Source organism: Crassostrea angulata, chromosome 6 (assembly GCF_025612915.1).
Source record: "Crassostrea angulata isolate pt1a10 chromosome 6, ASM2561291v2, whole genome shotgun sequence".
Taxonomy (NCBI): Eukaryota; Metazoa; Mollusca; class Bivalvia; order Ostreida; family Ostreidae; genus Magallana; species Magallana angulata.
Window position 1 is genome coordinate 40,807,533 of NC_069116.1, and position 15,993 is coordinate 40,823,525.

A 15,993-nucleotide genomic window follows, 5' to 3' on the forward strand; every position below is an offset into this window, starting at 1 on the left:
GACTGTTTTAATTCTGAATTCTGAAGATTCTTCAAACCCTAAAGAATTAGCCTTTTTATTCCAAACTATTGGTCTCTCAATGGATGATTAGTGCATGTGATGAATTAGAATTTAGTTAGTAATTTGTTGAGTTTCTGTTTTATGTTCATTCTAACATTATGTTACAGAAGAATTTTTGAAAAAACTTGTACACTAACCAAAGAAAGGAAGAGAGAGAAAGAATGAGAGATAAAGTTTCCAATATTCCACTAATTAGCTTATACAATGACTTTAAAACAGTATGAGAAATATTTTAAAAAACGTACATGTATATATGTAATTGAAAATTATTAAATAATTAGTCATAAAGATCATATTGTTTGAAAAGGTGTATATTTATGTCTAATTTGATAAAAAGCATTTAAATGTATTTCATCATATTTACATGATTTAATTTTAATTTTGATAGCTTTTTAAACTACCAGGTTGTGGTGCACTATCCAAGTGAGAGAAAATCTGCGACTATCAAAGAGGATGCCCACCAACAGATCTGCAAAGCTATAGCAAGAGGTGGAAATGCAGACAGTACCATAGTTGACATTTTGCGTAAACACAACCCAATGGTATTAGTGCAAGGCTCCCAGAAGATTGTGCAAGAAGAATGTAAAGCAGTTTCAAAAAGAGGTTCAGGAACACTACTCCAACAGAAAACCCATGCAGATTTTTTCAACTTCCGATGGGAGAATATCTACCAACAACTGCAGATGATGTGTCCAGCACTTTTATCTATAATAACAGCTACTGTGTCTGACATTCCACCTGTTGTTGGAAGCAAACCATTTCTTCATGCTTTGCAAACTGTAGGCATAGCACTTCATGGAAGAAGTCAGGAGATGGCTGTTATGCAGTACATAAATGGTTTTCTTTTATATCATGGTGGATGCACACAGCGGGTATACATGTACTTTGTGTAAAATATTTCCTTAAAAAAGAGAATTTTTTTACATTTTTAAAATCTTTGATGCCTCTTGTTTAGTTAACCTGTACCGTTATTATTAAAATGGAAGTAAATTTATAGTTTCATGGTACAATTAACCCTAAAGTATAAAGGCATTCTTATATGATATGTTATGTTTATTTTAGGACATAGAAAGACTATCTCATGTTGGGTTAACAGTACATCCACTCACTATAAAGAGAAAGCTACTTGACTGGCAGGATGTGTTGGACAAAGAAATTTTAAAGATTCGGGATTCTTGGGCTGAAGGAGGAAGTGTCAAATATCAAATAATTGGAGACAATTGGGACAAGAACATACTTCCATCATATAGAACATCGGATCGGAAAACTATTTCTCTTCATCTGTTTCATGTGTACGCCATCGTGGATAGAGTTATCCCAACTGAACGTGGCTGTCATGCTTCCGCACCACATGACATTGAAGTTGGAACCTTCATTCCATCCATAGACGACCAAAAGAACTTGATGAAAGAGCTAACATTTATTTTCTCTACATCAGTCATCGAAAATCATCCTGAATTGCAGAAAATATATGGAAAGATCTACCCAAAGCATTTGGAACATAAATATTCTCACTGTGTTGGAAATAAAACAAAACAAGTAATTTTGTTATATATGTAATTATAATTTTTCCTTACATTGAAAATCAGAAGAATGTATTAATTGTTTTTTAAATGTAAATTGATATTATTAAAGAAACAGATTCAGTATTGAAATATATACTTTATGAAACATTTTAATTTTATCAGTAAATAATATAAACCCATTTAGCTTTTAATGGAAGATATACAAGGTTACATTTTTTCTCTCTATTTTTTAAAGTACCCACTTGGACTTTTTGATTGCAACGAGAATAAAACACCTGAGTTGATTCGGCTCTTGAAAACGTTATCTGTTTATGTCCCATGCAAGGATGGAGAAGTAGTGGAATCTGTCTTTTTTGGAGGTTTGTTTTATATAATAATGAGACTTGCAGTTATTTTTTTAGTTCATCTAAGATAACAATATTATAGTACATGTATACTACAGAAAGATCCTTACGTGATTTTTCTTGTAATGGTTGTGTTAAATATTAAGCAAAAAATGCAATAATTCATGTTGCTTTGTGTTTCTAAAATAAAGGTTTAAATGATAGACTAATACACATATATAATCAAATTAATGTTTTAATTAGGTGACAGGTTAACAGATGAACGAGTGCAAGCAGCTCAGAAAGCTATGGCTAATGCTGAAACACCGCTGCAAAAATTACAAGGCTTTGTGTCCAAAATTGAGGACTTCCACAGACTCATGAATTTCTTAGAGGTATGTATTTGATACATAATACATGTAGTATGTTTCTTGATTGACAGTAGTGTATAGAAGATTTGTTTGTTTCAAGTAAAATTTAAAGAAGACTAAAATGCTTTGAAATTCATGGTACCATTTCTTTTTAGGCTATACACAAACTGACATATTCAACCAAGAGTGCTGTGGACCAAGGCACAGTAAATTACTATCGGTATGATAAAGCAAGTTTATTTGACTCGTATGTCATACATTTAATGTGTGTATAATAACAGATTTATTGTGAAAATATATGTTACTGGCTTTGAATTATTTTTTATTTAATTGATTGTAGGAACCTCCTGAACATGAGAAATGTGAAAGGGCAAGTGTATAATGCCTACAGAGCATACAAGATGCTGTACTATGTGATCCTGGATGCCATCTGTTTGCTACTTTTCCTGAATTTCTTTGACGTTCCAGACATTGAACATGCAATTGAACTGCCAAGAAACTTTGCAGCTATGTCAGATGAAGAAAAAATAGAGTACATTGACTCTGTTAGTGAAAACATTCTGAGGAAGTATTTTTTTGACAGTACAGATGACATTTTTCAGAATTTACGTAACATTGTGTGTGACCCACAACACCCAGAAAACTATTGGACATCAACACTAGAGGAAGGAAGATTTAAATGTCATCATTGTGACAAAACATATGCACGTGTTCTCTCTTTACAAACCCATGAAGAGAAGGTTCATGACATTCACATTGCAAAGCCATCAAAAAAACCGAAGAATAAAACTCAAGACCAAATGCACAATTACCTTGTCATGCTGTTTAAGCTTGTTATTTTGCACAAGAATTTAGACACTGCTGTTGATATGGGTGACGGTGAGAGGGCTGTAAAATCAGCAAAATATGAACTTCCTGTCTACCATCTGACAAACAAAGTAAAGTATTCTATTGGCTCGATTCATTTGATATCGTTAACATCTGGCATTCTCCCTGATGACCAAAAGGAACGCCTAGTAGCCAAACGCTTCGTAAATTTACAAGGTGGAAAAAACAACAATGTGTCATTGGACGAATACCTTGAAATGTTAAATAGGGACAGCAAGATTGCTTGCTCTGGCCATAAAACAAAAGAAAGCATCCTTGCCCATTCAAAGGAATATCCCCACTTAATAAATTTAGTTAGTCACTTTGATGTCATTACTGAAATCCATAGCAGAAAGGGCTTCCATCACATCCCTAGTTACAAGGAAGATGTTTTAAAGGTCTTAAAAGATTTACAAAATACTAATATGCTTTCTATTGTTCCAAATCGAAAATTCAAGTCTCAAGATATTTCAGTGGACAAAAACCCATTTGACAATGCATTTGTTGGATTATCTACTATGATACATAGACATAAACCAAGCCAACCTTTTATTCGCCTAAGAGATCCACGGGTATAACTGTGTTATGCTTAAACTTTTCTAGCCATTTCTTCCTTATGACTGCAACTTTTACATATATCAGTACATAATGACTGCTACTAGTTTTTGAAATGGTAGGTACTGTTGTACATGATTTATCATGCATAATGTATTACACACTGTTTCTATGGTGTTTTTTTTTTACTGTTTAACATGTATTGTTACATGTACAACCTAACTTTGGTGCATTATATCAAGTCAATCAGACATACGGGTAGTTATAAATGTGTAACATTGTGATTGTATCACGATATCAAAAATATGCATTGCATCTTTAATAAATATTTTATAGCCACCTTATTTGATGTTTCACTGTAAATGTTATTTCAATTATGATACTTGGTTTACATTTTCTCTATAATTTTATTTGGTAGCAAATTCTAATTACATTGATTACCTGGTATATAGGCTGTAAATGTTAATTAAGTGACTAGATTGTCCGATCATTTTAAGACTCTTTTTAATCTCCCTCAGAAGAAGAGATCTATGAAAACATTAAAATTTTAAAAAGCCAAAATACCTAGCTTATGTCTAAAATCATATCTAAAATTTTAAAAACGATGTGAAGAATAATTTTTTACCAACTGATCTGGTATCGACACAATTCTGTCTAAATAATGAAACAGAAACTAATTTTAACTTCAACAAATTTATGCATATATAATCATTGTTGAACATGTTTTGGTATGAAATGAAGTACATGTTTCTCTAGTAACACTCTCTATCAAAAGACTGTAAATCCTTTACAGTGATTTCAAGATAAATTCCAAATTCAGACTTATACACATTGTTTTCAGTAAATAAGACAGCACATAACAATGAATTTCAAATATCAATAAGAAATTAACATTGATGGATAGAGTTATAATGGTTCATATAAGTCTTAATCAGATTCATATTCCTCTGTTTTATCACTGTCACTATCATCACTTTCCTCTGTGTTCAAATTAAAATCATACATTTTTTCAATTGGCAATAATATACATTCTTTACACATACAGTTGAGGGCACAATTATCACAGCATGCATGCTGTCCCACTAAACTTTCTTTTACTTTAATCAGTTCGTGGTCATCCAAAAAATTGTCCAAAAGACAAAGACGTCTACAATCATTCGTAAGAAGTATTTTCTTAATGGCTTGATCAGCCAATCGTTGATGATACGAATTAAACATTACTAAAGCAATAGATGGCATGTTGTCCCTCCCTACTCTTCCAATTTCTTGCACAAAATCTGAGACATTTGACTGTGCACCATATAAAATAACACTGTTAAAACCTTTGGCATCTATACCCATACCTAGTGCACTTGTTGAAACTAGTATACGAAGTTTACTGTCCGACTCTTTCAGTTCATTAATTATGAAATCTTTCTTAATGTCTTCAGTTTCTGAATGATATAAGTCAATATGATGGACACAAGATGGCACCTCTTCAATTAAAAAATTATACACTTTTGACGCATCATTAATTGAAGTACAATAAATTATAACCCTTGGGAAATTTTCACATAAATCTTGGAGAGGGTCGATCAGCCAAAACATGGCAGTTTCTATATTTTTTGACACCTTTTTTACAACTAATTTAATGTTAGGTTTATCAGGTGAAACAATGATTTCTAAGGATTTGTCACTAAGATTGAGGCACTTCTTTACACGTTTGGCTGTTTTCTTCGTGCATGTTGTACTCAGAGCCAACACATTGGTATTTGGAAATAATGATCGTAGCTCTCCAACATGTCCAAACCATTTCCTAAATGCCTCTTTGCCATCCTCACTCTGTCCCCTATAAAACATATTACATGTTATTGTCTAAAAGTATTTACCGGTATTATATCTCATTAAAATTTGGTGTTATATAGATCTGCTTGCTTTAAACAGCTTTAATATTTATTTCATGATAACTTCATTTATTCAAAATTAACCATGAACTCTATAATCATTCTTCTAAAGAAATTTTAATTGAATCCAACATATAGATTAGAATGTTTCACTATCAGTCATTTGCATGTACACCACAGGCCAACTAACTGGACACTTGCTATATTATGTATCAATATGCAACTTGAAAATATGTGCACTTACCATGTTGCTATTGTATGAAACTCGTCAATAACAATCGTTGAGACTTCAAGACTACTACGCATTGATTCTCTCCATTCTGGGTTGCCAACCAATGCCTCTGGGGAGCCATACACAATATCTACTCTTCCGTCAAGAATATTTCTATCATCCTCATCACTGGACCCTATAAATAAATATTTCAATAGATTCTGAATACCCGGTAAATGTTCTTGTAAATTCATTAAAAATATTACGATGTTATACAATGTTATAATGGGCATTTCGGTAATTTCGAGGGGCTCTTCGGTGTTTTCAACGGACATTTCGGTAAATCACGGGCATTTCGGTTAACTCTATGTGCCGATTTATTTTTCTTTTATAATCTGTCAAAAAGCAAATTGCTTTCAATGTATTTTATTCAAAGCCGATTTAATAAAGCAGAACAAAATATGCATTATAACTTTTCATACACCAACCTTTATATGCTGCAGTCAAGTTGGAAATACTTCGTAAATATGCCACCTGGTCCTGCATAAGAGAAATCAACGGGCAACATACTAAAATTTTGCCAACGTTCATGCCCATCTCTCTCCGGACAGGAATTGCCATCTGGAATGGCAGAGATTTTCCAAATCCTGTAGGAAGGACCGCCAAACAGTCTTCCAAGTTCACTAGACACTGCAATATCTGTCTCTGTTCTCGTTTCAAACTCGGAATATTAAATTTCTTCAACACCTTTTCAATTGCTTCGTTCATTGTCTCTTTCGCCGCCATTTTGCTTGCACAACCGAACATTAGAAAAAAGACGTCTCTCATTGGTTAAGAAGGCATTTCCGTCTCCAAAACGATTGGTCACTATTTTTACGCAAATTTGACCCCTGACGTGACCCTCTATGGGATGTTGTTAGATGTTTGTGTAGCGAGTAAGCGAGCGGATCAAACATCTAATTTTAATTAGATTGTGGTAAAATGTAATGTTATTCCTATGATACACATTCAAGAACAAGTTGCGTAGATCAAGCTCGCTAATACAAGTCCTTTATATAATTGTGAGTCAACACATCTTACATGGACATCTAAGCTCTAAATATCTAGGTCATCAATGCACTTGATGACCTCAAATACCTTTAAGAAAAAAAACCTTCACTGACTGTTGATTTCCTTTATATAAAGAATATTACAAAAATAAATCCCAAGTTTTCATTTAATGACAGTTCAAAAATTAACTGCTTTCACTGTTTCTGTTTTCATTAATTGCCCTTTCAATTTCCGCCATCTTTTTTCTTTCTCTTTCCCTTCTTCCACCATATCTGTCCTTCGCAAACCTGAACCAGTCCTTGGCGACATTCTCTATTTCGGCATCAGTTGCTGCAGACGTAAATCTGTTTTTTCTCACAGAACCTTAAAAAAAGAAGGGTTCTAATTAAAAAAAAGTTTTTGATCAAATAAATATATTTTGATACAGTGATTTATCAGTGCCTGGGTATTAAAACAAATATCCCAATGATAGCATGTTTATTATTGTGTGTTTATTAATACATGTAATATAAAGTTTGTAGAAACATGTAACACTATTTACAGATACATATATATATGTATCACATAATTTTTACTTTACATTTTGACAAATTTTTTTTTCTCTTTACCATCTTTCATATAAATATACGAAACTAAATTGCTAAACAAAAACATTGAAAAGGTACCGATCAAAGCGTTGCGTAGTTTTAGGTTTTTTAAATGGAATTTTGTCCCCTTTTCCCACCCAGTTTATTTTCGTTGCTAGCTCCTTCCCTATCATGTGGGATAGTACCCTTTTCACTGTAGTCTTCATGTTCTCACCACCTATACTTCCTAGTTCTTTGACCTTTTAAAAATTAGAAGCATATCCAGTAACTAAACCATATCTGCTTCAAATTTTTACTTTCAAGCAACTATCAAAACATGTCATATTTTTATTTAATCAGTCATTGATGTTCATTAAGAAAATCAGAATTTTGATAAAAACAGTTGTTTATGTTTGAAAAAAATATGACATGTACATATATGTACAACTCTGTTAAGAACATCGGCATTGTCAAGTTGATCTTCCAATTTGTCTTATTCCTCTCTATTTGATATGGGAAAATGAACCTCCACTGGCAGTTGTTCAAGTGCAGAAGATTCATCAGGAACTTCAACTTTCTCCAGTAGCAACTGGAGAAGTTTAGTGTTTTGCAAGACTTGAGTACGCACTTTTTCTAGAGTTGTTAATAATTTCACCTCAAATGTTACATAATGAAATGTACTGAACATATATACACTGCACATAATTCAGAATAATACCATTTTACATAGAATTATACAACTTTTATTTATTAAATTATTACCAACAGAAATGTAAATTCTAATTAACGAAGTAAAAAGTCAAGGTATATGTAAAATTGTTTACCACCTGTTTTAGAAGATGTGCTTTCCATCATACTATAGACGTATATGTACTCTGCAGAGAAGGGAGTGGAGGTGTAATGTCCCTGGCTGCCTGTTGCATCTCTCTATTCAAAGAAAAAAGATCTTGTAACATTTTGCATTTTGTGCACAGTTATGTGCATGTATATTACGTTTGTTTAAAAATAATCCTTGGTAGCATAGGAGGTTGTAGCACAGAAGGTTCTGGCCGTTTTGCCTGATTTTTCCTTGGAGACATCCTTTTTGGTGGTGGTTCTTCTTCACTCTCATCTGAGGACTCCAGATATCTTCTATTTGGCCTGCAAAACAAAATAAAATCAATTTTGTTCACTATAAAATGAAAACTTGAATAAAATATATTCTGCTTCTTAGTTAGTACAGATCAATATGATTTTAAACCTTTTCTTCCTTTTTCCATCCTCAATTTCCTCTGCTTCTGTTTGGATGTCTAATGTAAATTCTGCATCACTTAGCTTTTTTCTGGCTTTTATATAATCATCTATAACAAATAAAAATGAATTGTATTAAATAAAATTACATGCACTCAAGTAGTCTGTTAATCACTCTGAAAACTCATATAATCTTTAAGCATAATTTTCACAATCATATCGTAAAGATATTCCTATATGCTACACATTGTTCATACAGAAAAAAAAACTTTAAAGTAAGTCAGAAACCAACCTGTTCTGTTCAAGACTTTCACAGGCAGCTCTTTGAAGTCACTGCTTGGAAAAATACATTGCTTCACAGCAACTTGTTTTTTCTGTGAACTACCTCTATCTCCTTTTCTTCTGTGAATTCCACCATAACAAACTTGCAAGAAGACCTGAAAACTGAAAATTTTTGTGCTACTGTAGCCCTTTTCACAAAAATTCTTACGATTAATTTCTATCATAAGAGAAAACGTACGATTTTGTCGGGTTTCACAAAGATTCATACGAGATTTATAAGTGTGAAATCCATCGTAACTTTACGACAGCCTCTACCCTCTCTTAAGTCTAAAATATTTTTCGTAAGTGTAAAATATTTGTCGTAAGATAGAAATAAATAAACAAACATGGCTGCGTTTTTGTTGTTGTTTGAGAACGAGAGAGCTTTGCGAAGAGAGAGAGAGTTTTCCGGGACAGAGGAAACCCTATTGACAATTTTACGGACATCGAGTTGATAGCGAGGTATCGTTTTCCAACAATACTGTAAATTCCTAATTAAACGCGAGGAATTAATATCCGCGTAAAATTGCGATAAGCCCGTCTCGCGAATTCTAAAATCTCGCTTATAATTTTGGGAGACATGTAAAACTACATGAAACTGTAATGAAATTTCGGCATTCGCGATTTTATGTTATCGCAATTCGATGGTAAATCGTATAATCGCGGAATTAAGTACTCGCGTAAAGTAAGGAATCTACAGTAACTGGATTAACTGACTTAATCAAAGATAAGAGTACAACATCCCACCTCTAGATCCCATGCCATCCCTGCACTTGTACAAGTAAGTTCTTCAATTATTTATAAATTTCTTAACTCTTGAAAGAGGAGAGCTAACGGTAGTCAATCATTTTGTACTGCTACAATGTATTTTTGTAATGGTGCGTTTCGCCGCTATTGGCGATTCGCACCGAGACGATTCGCCCTATCAGCAGACCCTTCGCTTTTATAGACACTTCGAACCTTATAATATAATCTTATCGATATATTAAGAATATTTCACAGGTGTATATCTGTTTACATAGTTTGTAATTGTTAATTAGGGTCATTAATTAATTAAAAATAATACAGATGTCATAGAAGAGGTAAAAATTACTATCAACAAAGGATAGGTACCATTTTTTAAATTAATTCAGCATGAATGGTCTTTACGATTGGATCGTCAAATTTCATCTCTGTGACATTGAAGAGAGGAGGCCTAGGGGCCACATCACTCACCTGAGCATTATGGCTGTGAAAAAGCAAAAATCAATTTAGTACATGCATTGAAAAGCTTAAATGGTTACCCTAGGGGGTCACAATTTCTACAAACTTGAATCTATATTATCTGAGAATGCTTTCATATGCATCTCAGATCATACATTGCATTGTTGTGAGAAGATTTTTGAAGATTTGCATGAGTTTTATCTTTCTAAGCCCATTTAGGTTCTTCTTCAGAGGAATTTTAAATGATGCCATTAATTTGTCACTATTGCGTAATTATCTCCCCCTGGAGGAAGCATGGTCCTTCATTAAAACAAACTTGAATCCCCTTTACCCAAGGATCAATTTTGTGCCAATTTTTTTTTAAAGTGGCCTGGAAGCTCTGCATAAGCAGATACAATTGTGAACATTTTATAATGACAATGACAACAGACAAATTTCAATCAGAAAAGCTAAAAAGTTAATAATTCATTCAAGTTGATCATGATTAAATAACAACCATTAATACCTGATTATAAAATAAAGTGATGTTGTAATTTTGTTAATCAAGTGTTCAATAAGTTCCAACACAGTTAAGATTGAGAATAATCAATATAATTAAAGTCAAGTAAAAACAAGTTGTACTGAAAGAAATAATTTCTTGCAGGTCTTTGTTACTTTGCGATTTCTAGCAAAGGGAGATTATATTTCTGAGGTCGCAGACACGCATGGTATTTCCTTATCCTCTGCCTCAAGGATCATTCATATTGTGTGCTTTGTACTTTGTCTCTGTCTCGACAATATCAGATTTCCAACATCCCAGCAAGAGCTAAAGAAAGTGAAGGACGAGTTCTTCAACATACAGGGATTTCCAAATGTCGTTGGAGCCATTGATGGCATTTTTGTCCCCATCCAAGGCATGGCAGGTGATGAGGAACCTACTTTCATTTGCCGGAAAGGATTCCATGCCATTAACATACAGGCTGTGGCAGTAGCTAATCCTAGGTACATGTTTACAACTTTTCACAAGGTTACTGATTTATTGTTCCCAATGAAGAAAAAAGTTGATATATATAATATACTGTTTTATCTTATTTAGTTTTACCAACATTGTGGTAAGATGGCCAGGATCCACCCATGACTCTTTCACTCTGGCTCATTCCTTCTTGCCACAAATCATGAGATGAGTGAATGGATGGTTCCTGGGTGAATCTGGCTACTGTGGAATCATTTAATTTCGTGGGGGCCAATTTTCGTGGATTGTGGGTTTTTTGCTTGTTCGTGGGGATCTAATTTCATGGATGAGTCAGTTTTCAGTTTCAGTAGGTAAGCCAAACCTTTTATAATTAGTTTTCGTTGAGGATGTAATTTCATGGGCGAGGGCTACCCACGAATACCACGAAAATTGAGCCACCACGAATTTTAATGATTCCACAGTATCCACTGAAGAAATGGTTGCTGACACCATTTGCCCAGCCATCCAACCAGCAGGTGCAGCAGTACAACTCCTCCCATTGCTCGACGAGGAATACTGTTGAGAGAGCTTTTGGCGTTCTCAAGAGCAGATTTAGGTATCTTTCATAACTATTATACAAATCTTGTGCACAAAGCTCCAAATATAAAATCTAACCTGTAACAGATAATATCTGTAACACCACATTTGTCAGATAATTTGATTTAAAAAATGGATTAGGGCAGCATCATGAGAGAAACTGAGGAACCATACACTTTACTACATCTCCAGTTTCATATTTACAAAAGCATTTTTTCATACAGATGCCTTCACAAAACAGGTGGTAGCCTGCAATTCAGGACAGAGAAGTACATCAAAATCATTGAATGCTGCTTTAAGCTTCACAACAAGGCCATTAGTGAAAGGGTGCCCCTGCAAGCAGGGAACAATGCTGTGCCAGTGTACCACAACCCATCGTCGGAACCCACGGGTTTTCTATCCGTTACACTGCTTTCATTAACCCGTGGGGGAATGCTCCAAAGACGCTCGTATCTAAAAATTATTCCTGAGAAAATAAACGAAATTTATTGGTCCCGGTGAGCTCTGCTCGGAGTGACTAGCCAATCAGAAAACTCGTAAGATTCGGCTTTTGCATCGACTGTAAACATGGCTGCTGCAGAGAGCATTTTTAACTTCGAAGAACTGAAAGACTTTCAGAAAGCCGCGATAGAGCATCTTATAAAAGGAAATGACGTTTTCCTGAGTGTACGAACTGGCGCAGGAAAATCCCTCTGTTATCAGGCATTTAATCCAATGTTTAAGGAGGAAAACCCACATTGTTTGTGCACCGTCCTTGTAGTATGTCCGTTAATCAGCATAATGAAAGAGCAGACAAATAATTTGTCTGCGGGGGAGAGTCAGAGGAATCTTGGATTACTGCTATGCATATTCAATCTTGGTATTATTCTATAGATGAATAAAAACAAGATATATTGATGATTTTTGCCTTTTGAAATGTATACAGTAATGATGTTTGTGTGGATACTGCCAAATGGATAGAAGGTTGACAACAATCATATTAAAGCCAGTCATTAATGACTGAAATTATTAACAAGGACACTATTTATAATTGACATATATTTTACTGCTGTTTTATGTAGACAATTGTTACCTTACACCCTAAGGCCTTGATTTCAATTAAAAATGTTTTAAATTTTAGGGGAGAAAGTGATGATTATGATGAGCCATTCAGACAGTGGTATGGAAAGCTGGGCGAGCTACGTTCTTTAATCGAGTGTCCAATTCTTCTTTTGACGGCTACTGCCAACAGTTCCGCACGAAAGAAACTGCAACAGAAATTCTGCATGAAGAATTGCCATGAAATTATAGACAATCCAGAGCGCGAAAACATCAAACTTTTTCTTAAAAAGATTAAGAGTACTACTCCACAGGATAAACATTTATTTTTTCTTATTAAAGCTGAACACCGCTCGTAAATAGGCACCGTCACACGGATATCTGGTATATAAACCCATCGATTTCGTTACACCCGATTGCACACCTGAACCTCGTGGTCGACATGTAGTATTCCTTTCGTGGTCTTTAGATTTTATGCATTTTTTTCTTATCTTATGTTCATTTTCTGTTCGTAAATAATGCAGTGACCAATTTATTTGATGTTAGTATTCTCCTGGCTTCAAAAAGTGCGTAAAATTTGATAATTTCATCGCGACTGGGTAACACGGCGAGGCAAAATGTACGTCCACACAGGTGAGACCTCTACAGCGAAGTACTTTGAACTGTTTAGAGGTCTGTCCCTTATATAAGGGTTGTAGGGACAGCAGTGATTTAAGAGAAATATGGCGGACAGTGCCTATTTACGAGCGGTGTTCAGCTTTAAGTTACTTAAAGATAAGAAAGAATTGTGTCCAAGGTTTATTATATTTTGTACTTTTTTTAATGCTTGTGGACAGTTAGTTACTACATTAAGACTTAATTTTAAAGGAAGAAATAAGACATGTTCAAATGTATCATTCTAAAACCCCAGAATTAATTAAAGAGGATATCAAACAAGATTTAGATGATCCAAATGGTAATATTAGAGTATTAGTAGCTACAAGTACTGCTGGCATGTGTGTTAATTTTAAAGGTGTTTAATTTATCATGTTCTAAATTATGGACCCCCAAAGGACATGGATGCTTTTGTACAGCAGTTTGGAAGAGCAGGGCGGGATGGTAAAACTTCAATGGCTTTACTTTTGTTCAATGGAAGACAGTGTCAGAAGTTAGATAGTGATATAAAGAATTATATTACCAATACCGATAAATGTAGAAGAGAGTGTCTATTGAATGCTTATAATTCTAAACCGTCCCCATGTGTTAAACATTTATGTTGTGATATATGTGATAAGTTGTGCAATTGTAACAATAATTGTTCAGATTTTCAGCACCCTTATTTTGAATTTGTTTTGTCAGATGTTTCTACGTCTTCTGATAAGTCTGATTGTTTTGATTTTGAGGACTTAACAATTTAATATATGTACAGTAAAACATGCTTATAGTGTAATACTAGTTCTGTAAATTTTGATTTGTTAAAACATTATATGTGTAACCGTCAGGTTTATATTACAATATACTTCACCTCCTCTCCGTTGAAGTGGTAAGGAGTGTTTTAATTGATTGTTTAATTTTCAAAGCATTAATTATGCATCTTAAAGTATGAATTCAGTCATCCTAATAAATCAATTACTTTTAAATATAAATAGTGTTTATTTATTACAATAAAGTGTTATGATACATAAATTCTATGACTGCAAAAATATTTCAAAATACTGTTGAACCAATGGCATGAATTATGTAAAATGGCATTACATTGAAATATAATATTGTTCCATTGATGAGAATGAAGAAAATCAAGTTTCCAGTTGACATACTGCCGGTGCAAAGCACAGTTTACACAATTACATGTATGTACAGTGAATTTGCATAAAATACAAATAATTTGTATGAAAGTGAAGAAATAATTTGATATCGCTGCATATGTAAATACCAGGCATGTAATATAAAAGAATAAGGACTCATTCTTTAACATTAACCCAGGTCAGTAAATAATCCAATTGGGGAAATTTGAACGATACCTTGAAGCAAACAAACACAACAAAAGTCCTAGGACCAAAATATATATGTAGTAATTTACATAAATACTGATGCAATTTGTTGATGTCTGTTTATCCATTCAAACAAATCTTTTGGTACAATATTACTAATAGGAGCTTGAAAAGATGAAAAATTGTCCCATTAAATATCTTTAACACACGCATATCTTCTGAGATATTCAACCAATTTTAGTTCACCTGAGCTGAAAGCTGAAGTGAGCTATTCTGATCACTTTTTGTCCGTCGTCCGTCTGTCCGTCCGTTCGTCTGTCCGTCTGTCTGTCCGTCCGTAAACTTTTTACATTTTGAACTTCTTCTCTAAAACCGCTTATCCAATTTCAACCAAATTTGGCACAAAGCATCCTTATGGGAGGGCGAATATAAATTGCAGAAATAAAAGTCCGATCTGTATTCAAAGCGGAGAAAACCTTGAAACTGTAGAAAAAGGGGGGTGCATTTTTAAAAATCTTCTTCTCAAGAACTACTGATTCCAATTCAACGTAGTTTAGCATAAATTATCCTTATGGGAAGGAAAATATAAATTGCAAAAATTAAGGTCTGATTCTGTTTCAAATCTGAGTTATTACGAAAATAATAATAAAGGAAAGGCGTGTTTCAATCAGTTTAATAGCTTCGGGCTCGGCATCCGGTAAAATGGGTAGACAAGACTTGGCCTGGGCAAAACAAAAAGATTGGCAGTTATTAATCTGCCAATCTCATTAAAATCTCAGGATTTTTGATGGACCAGTATATTTGTATTTGCTGTAAATATTGCTGCAAAATAATGCGTATTTGGAATTGACGATTGCCGATCTGCCCCGGCTTTTATTTTGCCACGGCCCGGGTTTGCATACCTATTTTACCAAGACTCCTATTCCATACTTCTAAAACGAGGTTCTTTGTTAAAAGCAGCCATGACATTATACGAAAAAGGGTCGATCTGACTATGATGAATTTGCTTGTTGTGCAACAGTTCGCGAATGAAGGGAAATTTTTGAAACATGCAAAATATATTCGTGCCGATTTTGTGAAGTAAATTGAGGCTAAATATTTCAATGCCATGAATGCGTTGACAGTTTCACACATGACGTTGGTGTAAGCTTGTTCTGATTTTCGTTTCGTTTTCATTATTTATGCTTTGTAACCTGGGAACTATCGTCTGTATTTCGTGATTTTTACGTATCAAATCAAACAGAGACTTCGGTAAATCAAACAGTTAACTGTTTACCTGCGCAAATTAAGC

General features: G+C 34.0%; 2 protein-coding genes, 1 long non-coding RNA gene and 1 pseudogene across 3 annotated transcripts; 3 read left to right on the forward strand and 1 right to left on the reverse strand.

Moving 5' to 3' along the window:
• Positions 1 to 469: 469 nt before the first annotated feature.
• Positions 470 to 3,453, forward strand: LOC128187509 (uncharacterized). The gene is made up of 7 exons (XM_052857932.1): positions 470 to 932; positions 1,123 to 1,599; positions 1,822 to 1,945; positions 2,174 to 2,304; positions 2,436 to 2,500; positions 2,621 to 3,159; positions 3,377 to 3,453. The coding sequence occupies exons 1-7, from the start codon at positions 600 to 602 to the stop codon at positions 3,451 to 3,453; spliced, it is 1,746 nt and encodes a 581-aa protein (XP_052713892.1). The 5' UTR covers positions 470 to 599.
• A 722-nt stretch (positions 3,454 to 4,175) lies between these two features.
• Positions 4,176 to 6,683, reverse strand: LOC128186931 (bifunctional 3'-5' exonuclease/ATP-dependent helicase WRN-like). The gene is made up of 3 exons (XM_052856912.1): positions 6,285 to 6,683; positions 5,830 to 5,992; positions 4,176 to 5,530 (listed from the first exon to the last, which is right to left on the reverse strand). Exons 1-3 carry the CDS (start codon positions 6,622 to 6,624, stop codon positions 4,630 to 4,632), a joined length of 1,404 nt encoding a protein of 467 aa, XP_052712872.1. The 5' UTR covers positions 6,625 to 6,683; the 3' UTR covers positions 4,176 to 4,629.
• A 2,060-nt stretch (positions 6,684 to 8,743) lies between these two features.
• Positions 8,744 to 12,482, forward strand: LOC128186935 (uncharacterized). Its single transcript, XR_008244009.1, has 4 exons — positions 8,744 to 11,147; positions 11,242 to 11,468; positions 11,580 to 11,713; positions 11,919 to 12,482. It is a non-coding gene; the product is annotated as an uncharacterized LOC128186935 (long non-coding RNA).
• Positions 12,483 to 12,517: 35 nt separating this feature from the next.
• Positions 12,518 to 14,149, forward strand: LOC128186933 (probable ATP-dependent DNA helicase RecQ; annotated as a pseudogene).
• Positions 14,150 to 15,993: the final 1,844 nt, after the last annotated feature.

Coding starts and splice junctions, on each gene's coding strand:
- LOC128187509 (XM_052857932.1), top strand. CDS start 600: ATGGTATTAGTGCAAGGCTCCCAGAAGATTGTGCAAGAAGAATGTAAA. Junction 933..1,122: donor ATGGTGGATGCACACAGCGG/GTATACATGTAC, acceptor TGTTTATTTTAG/GACATAGAAAGACTATCTCA. Junction 1,600..1,821: donor TTGGAAATAAAACAAAACAA/GTAATTTTGTTA, acceptor TATTTTTTAAAG/TACCCACTTGGACTTTTTGA.
- LOC128186931 (XM_052856912.1), bottom strand. CDS start 6,624: ATGAGAGACGTCTTTTTTCTAATGTTCGGTTGTGCAAGCAAAATGGCG. Junction 5,993..6,284: donor CTTGACTGCAGCATATAAAG/GTTGGTGTATGA, acceptor ATTTATTTATAG/GGTCCAGTGATGAGGATGAT. Junction 5,531..5,829: donor TTTCATACAATAGCAACATG/GTAAGTGCACAT, acceptor TATGTTTTATAG/GGGACAGAGTGAGGATGGCA.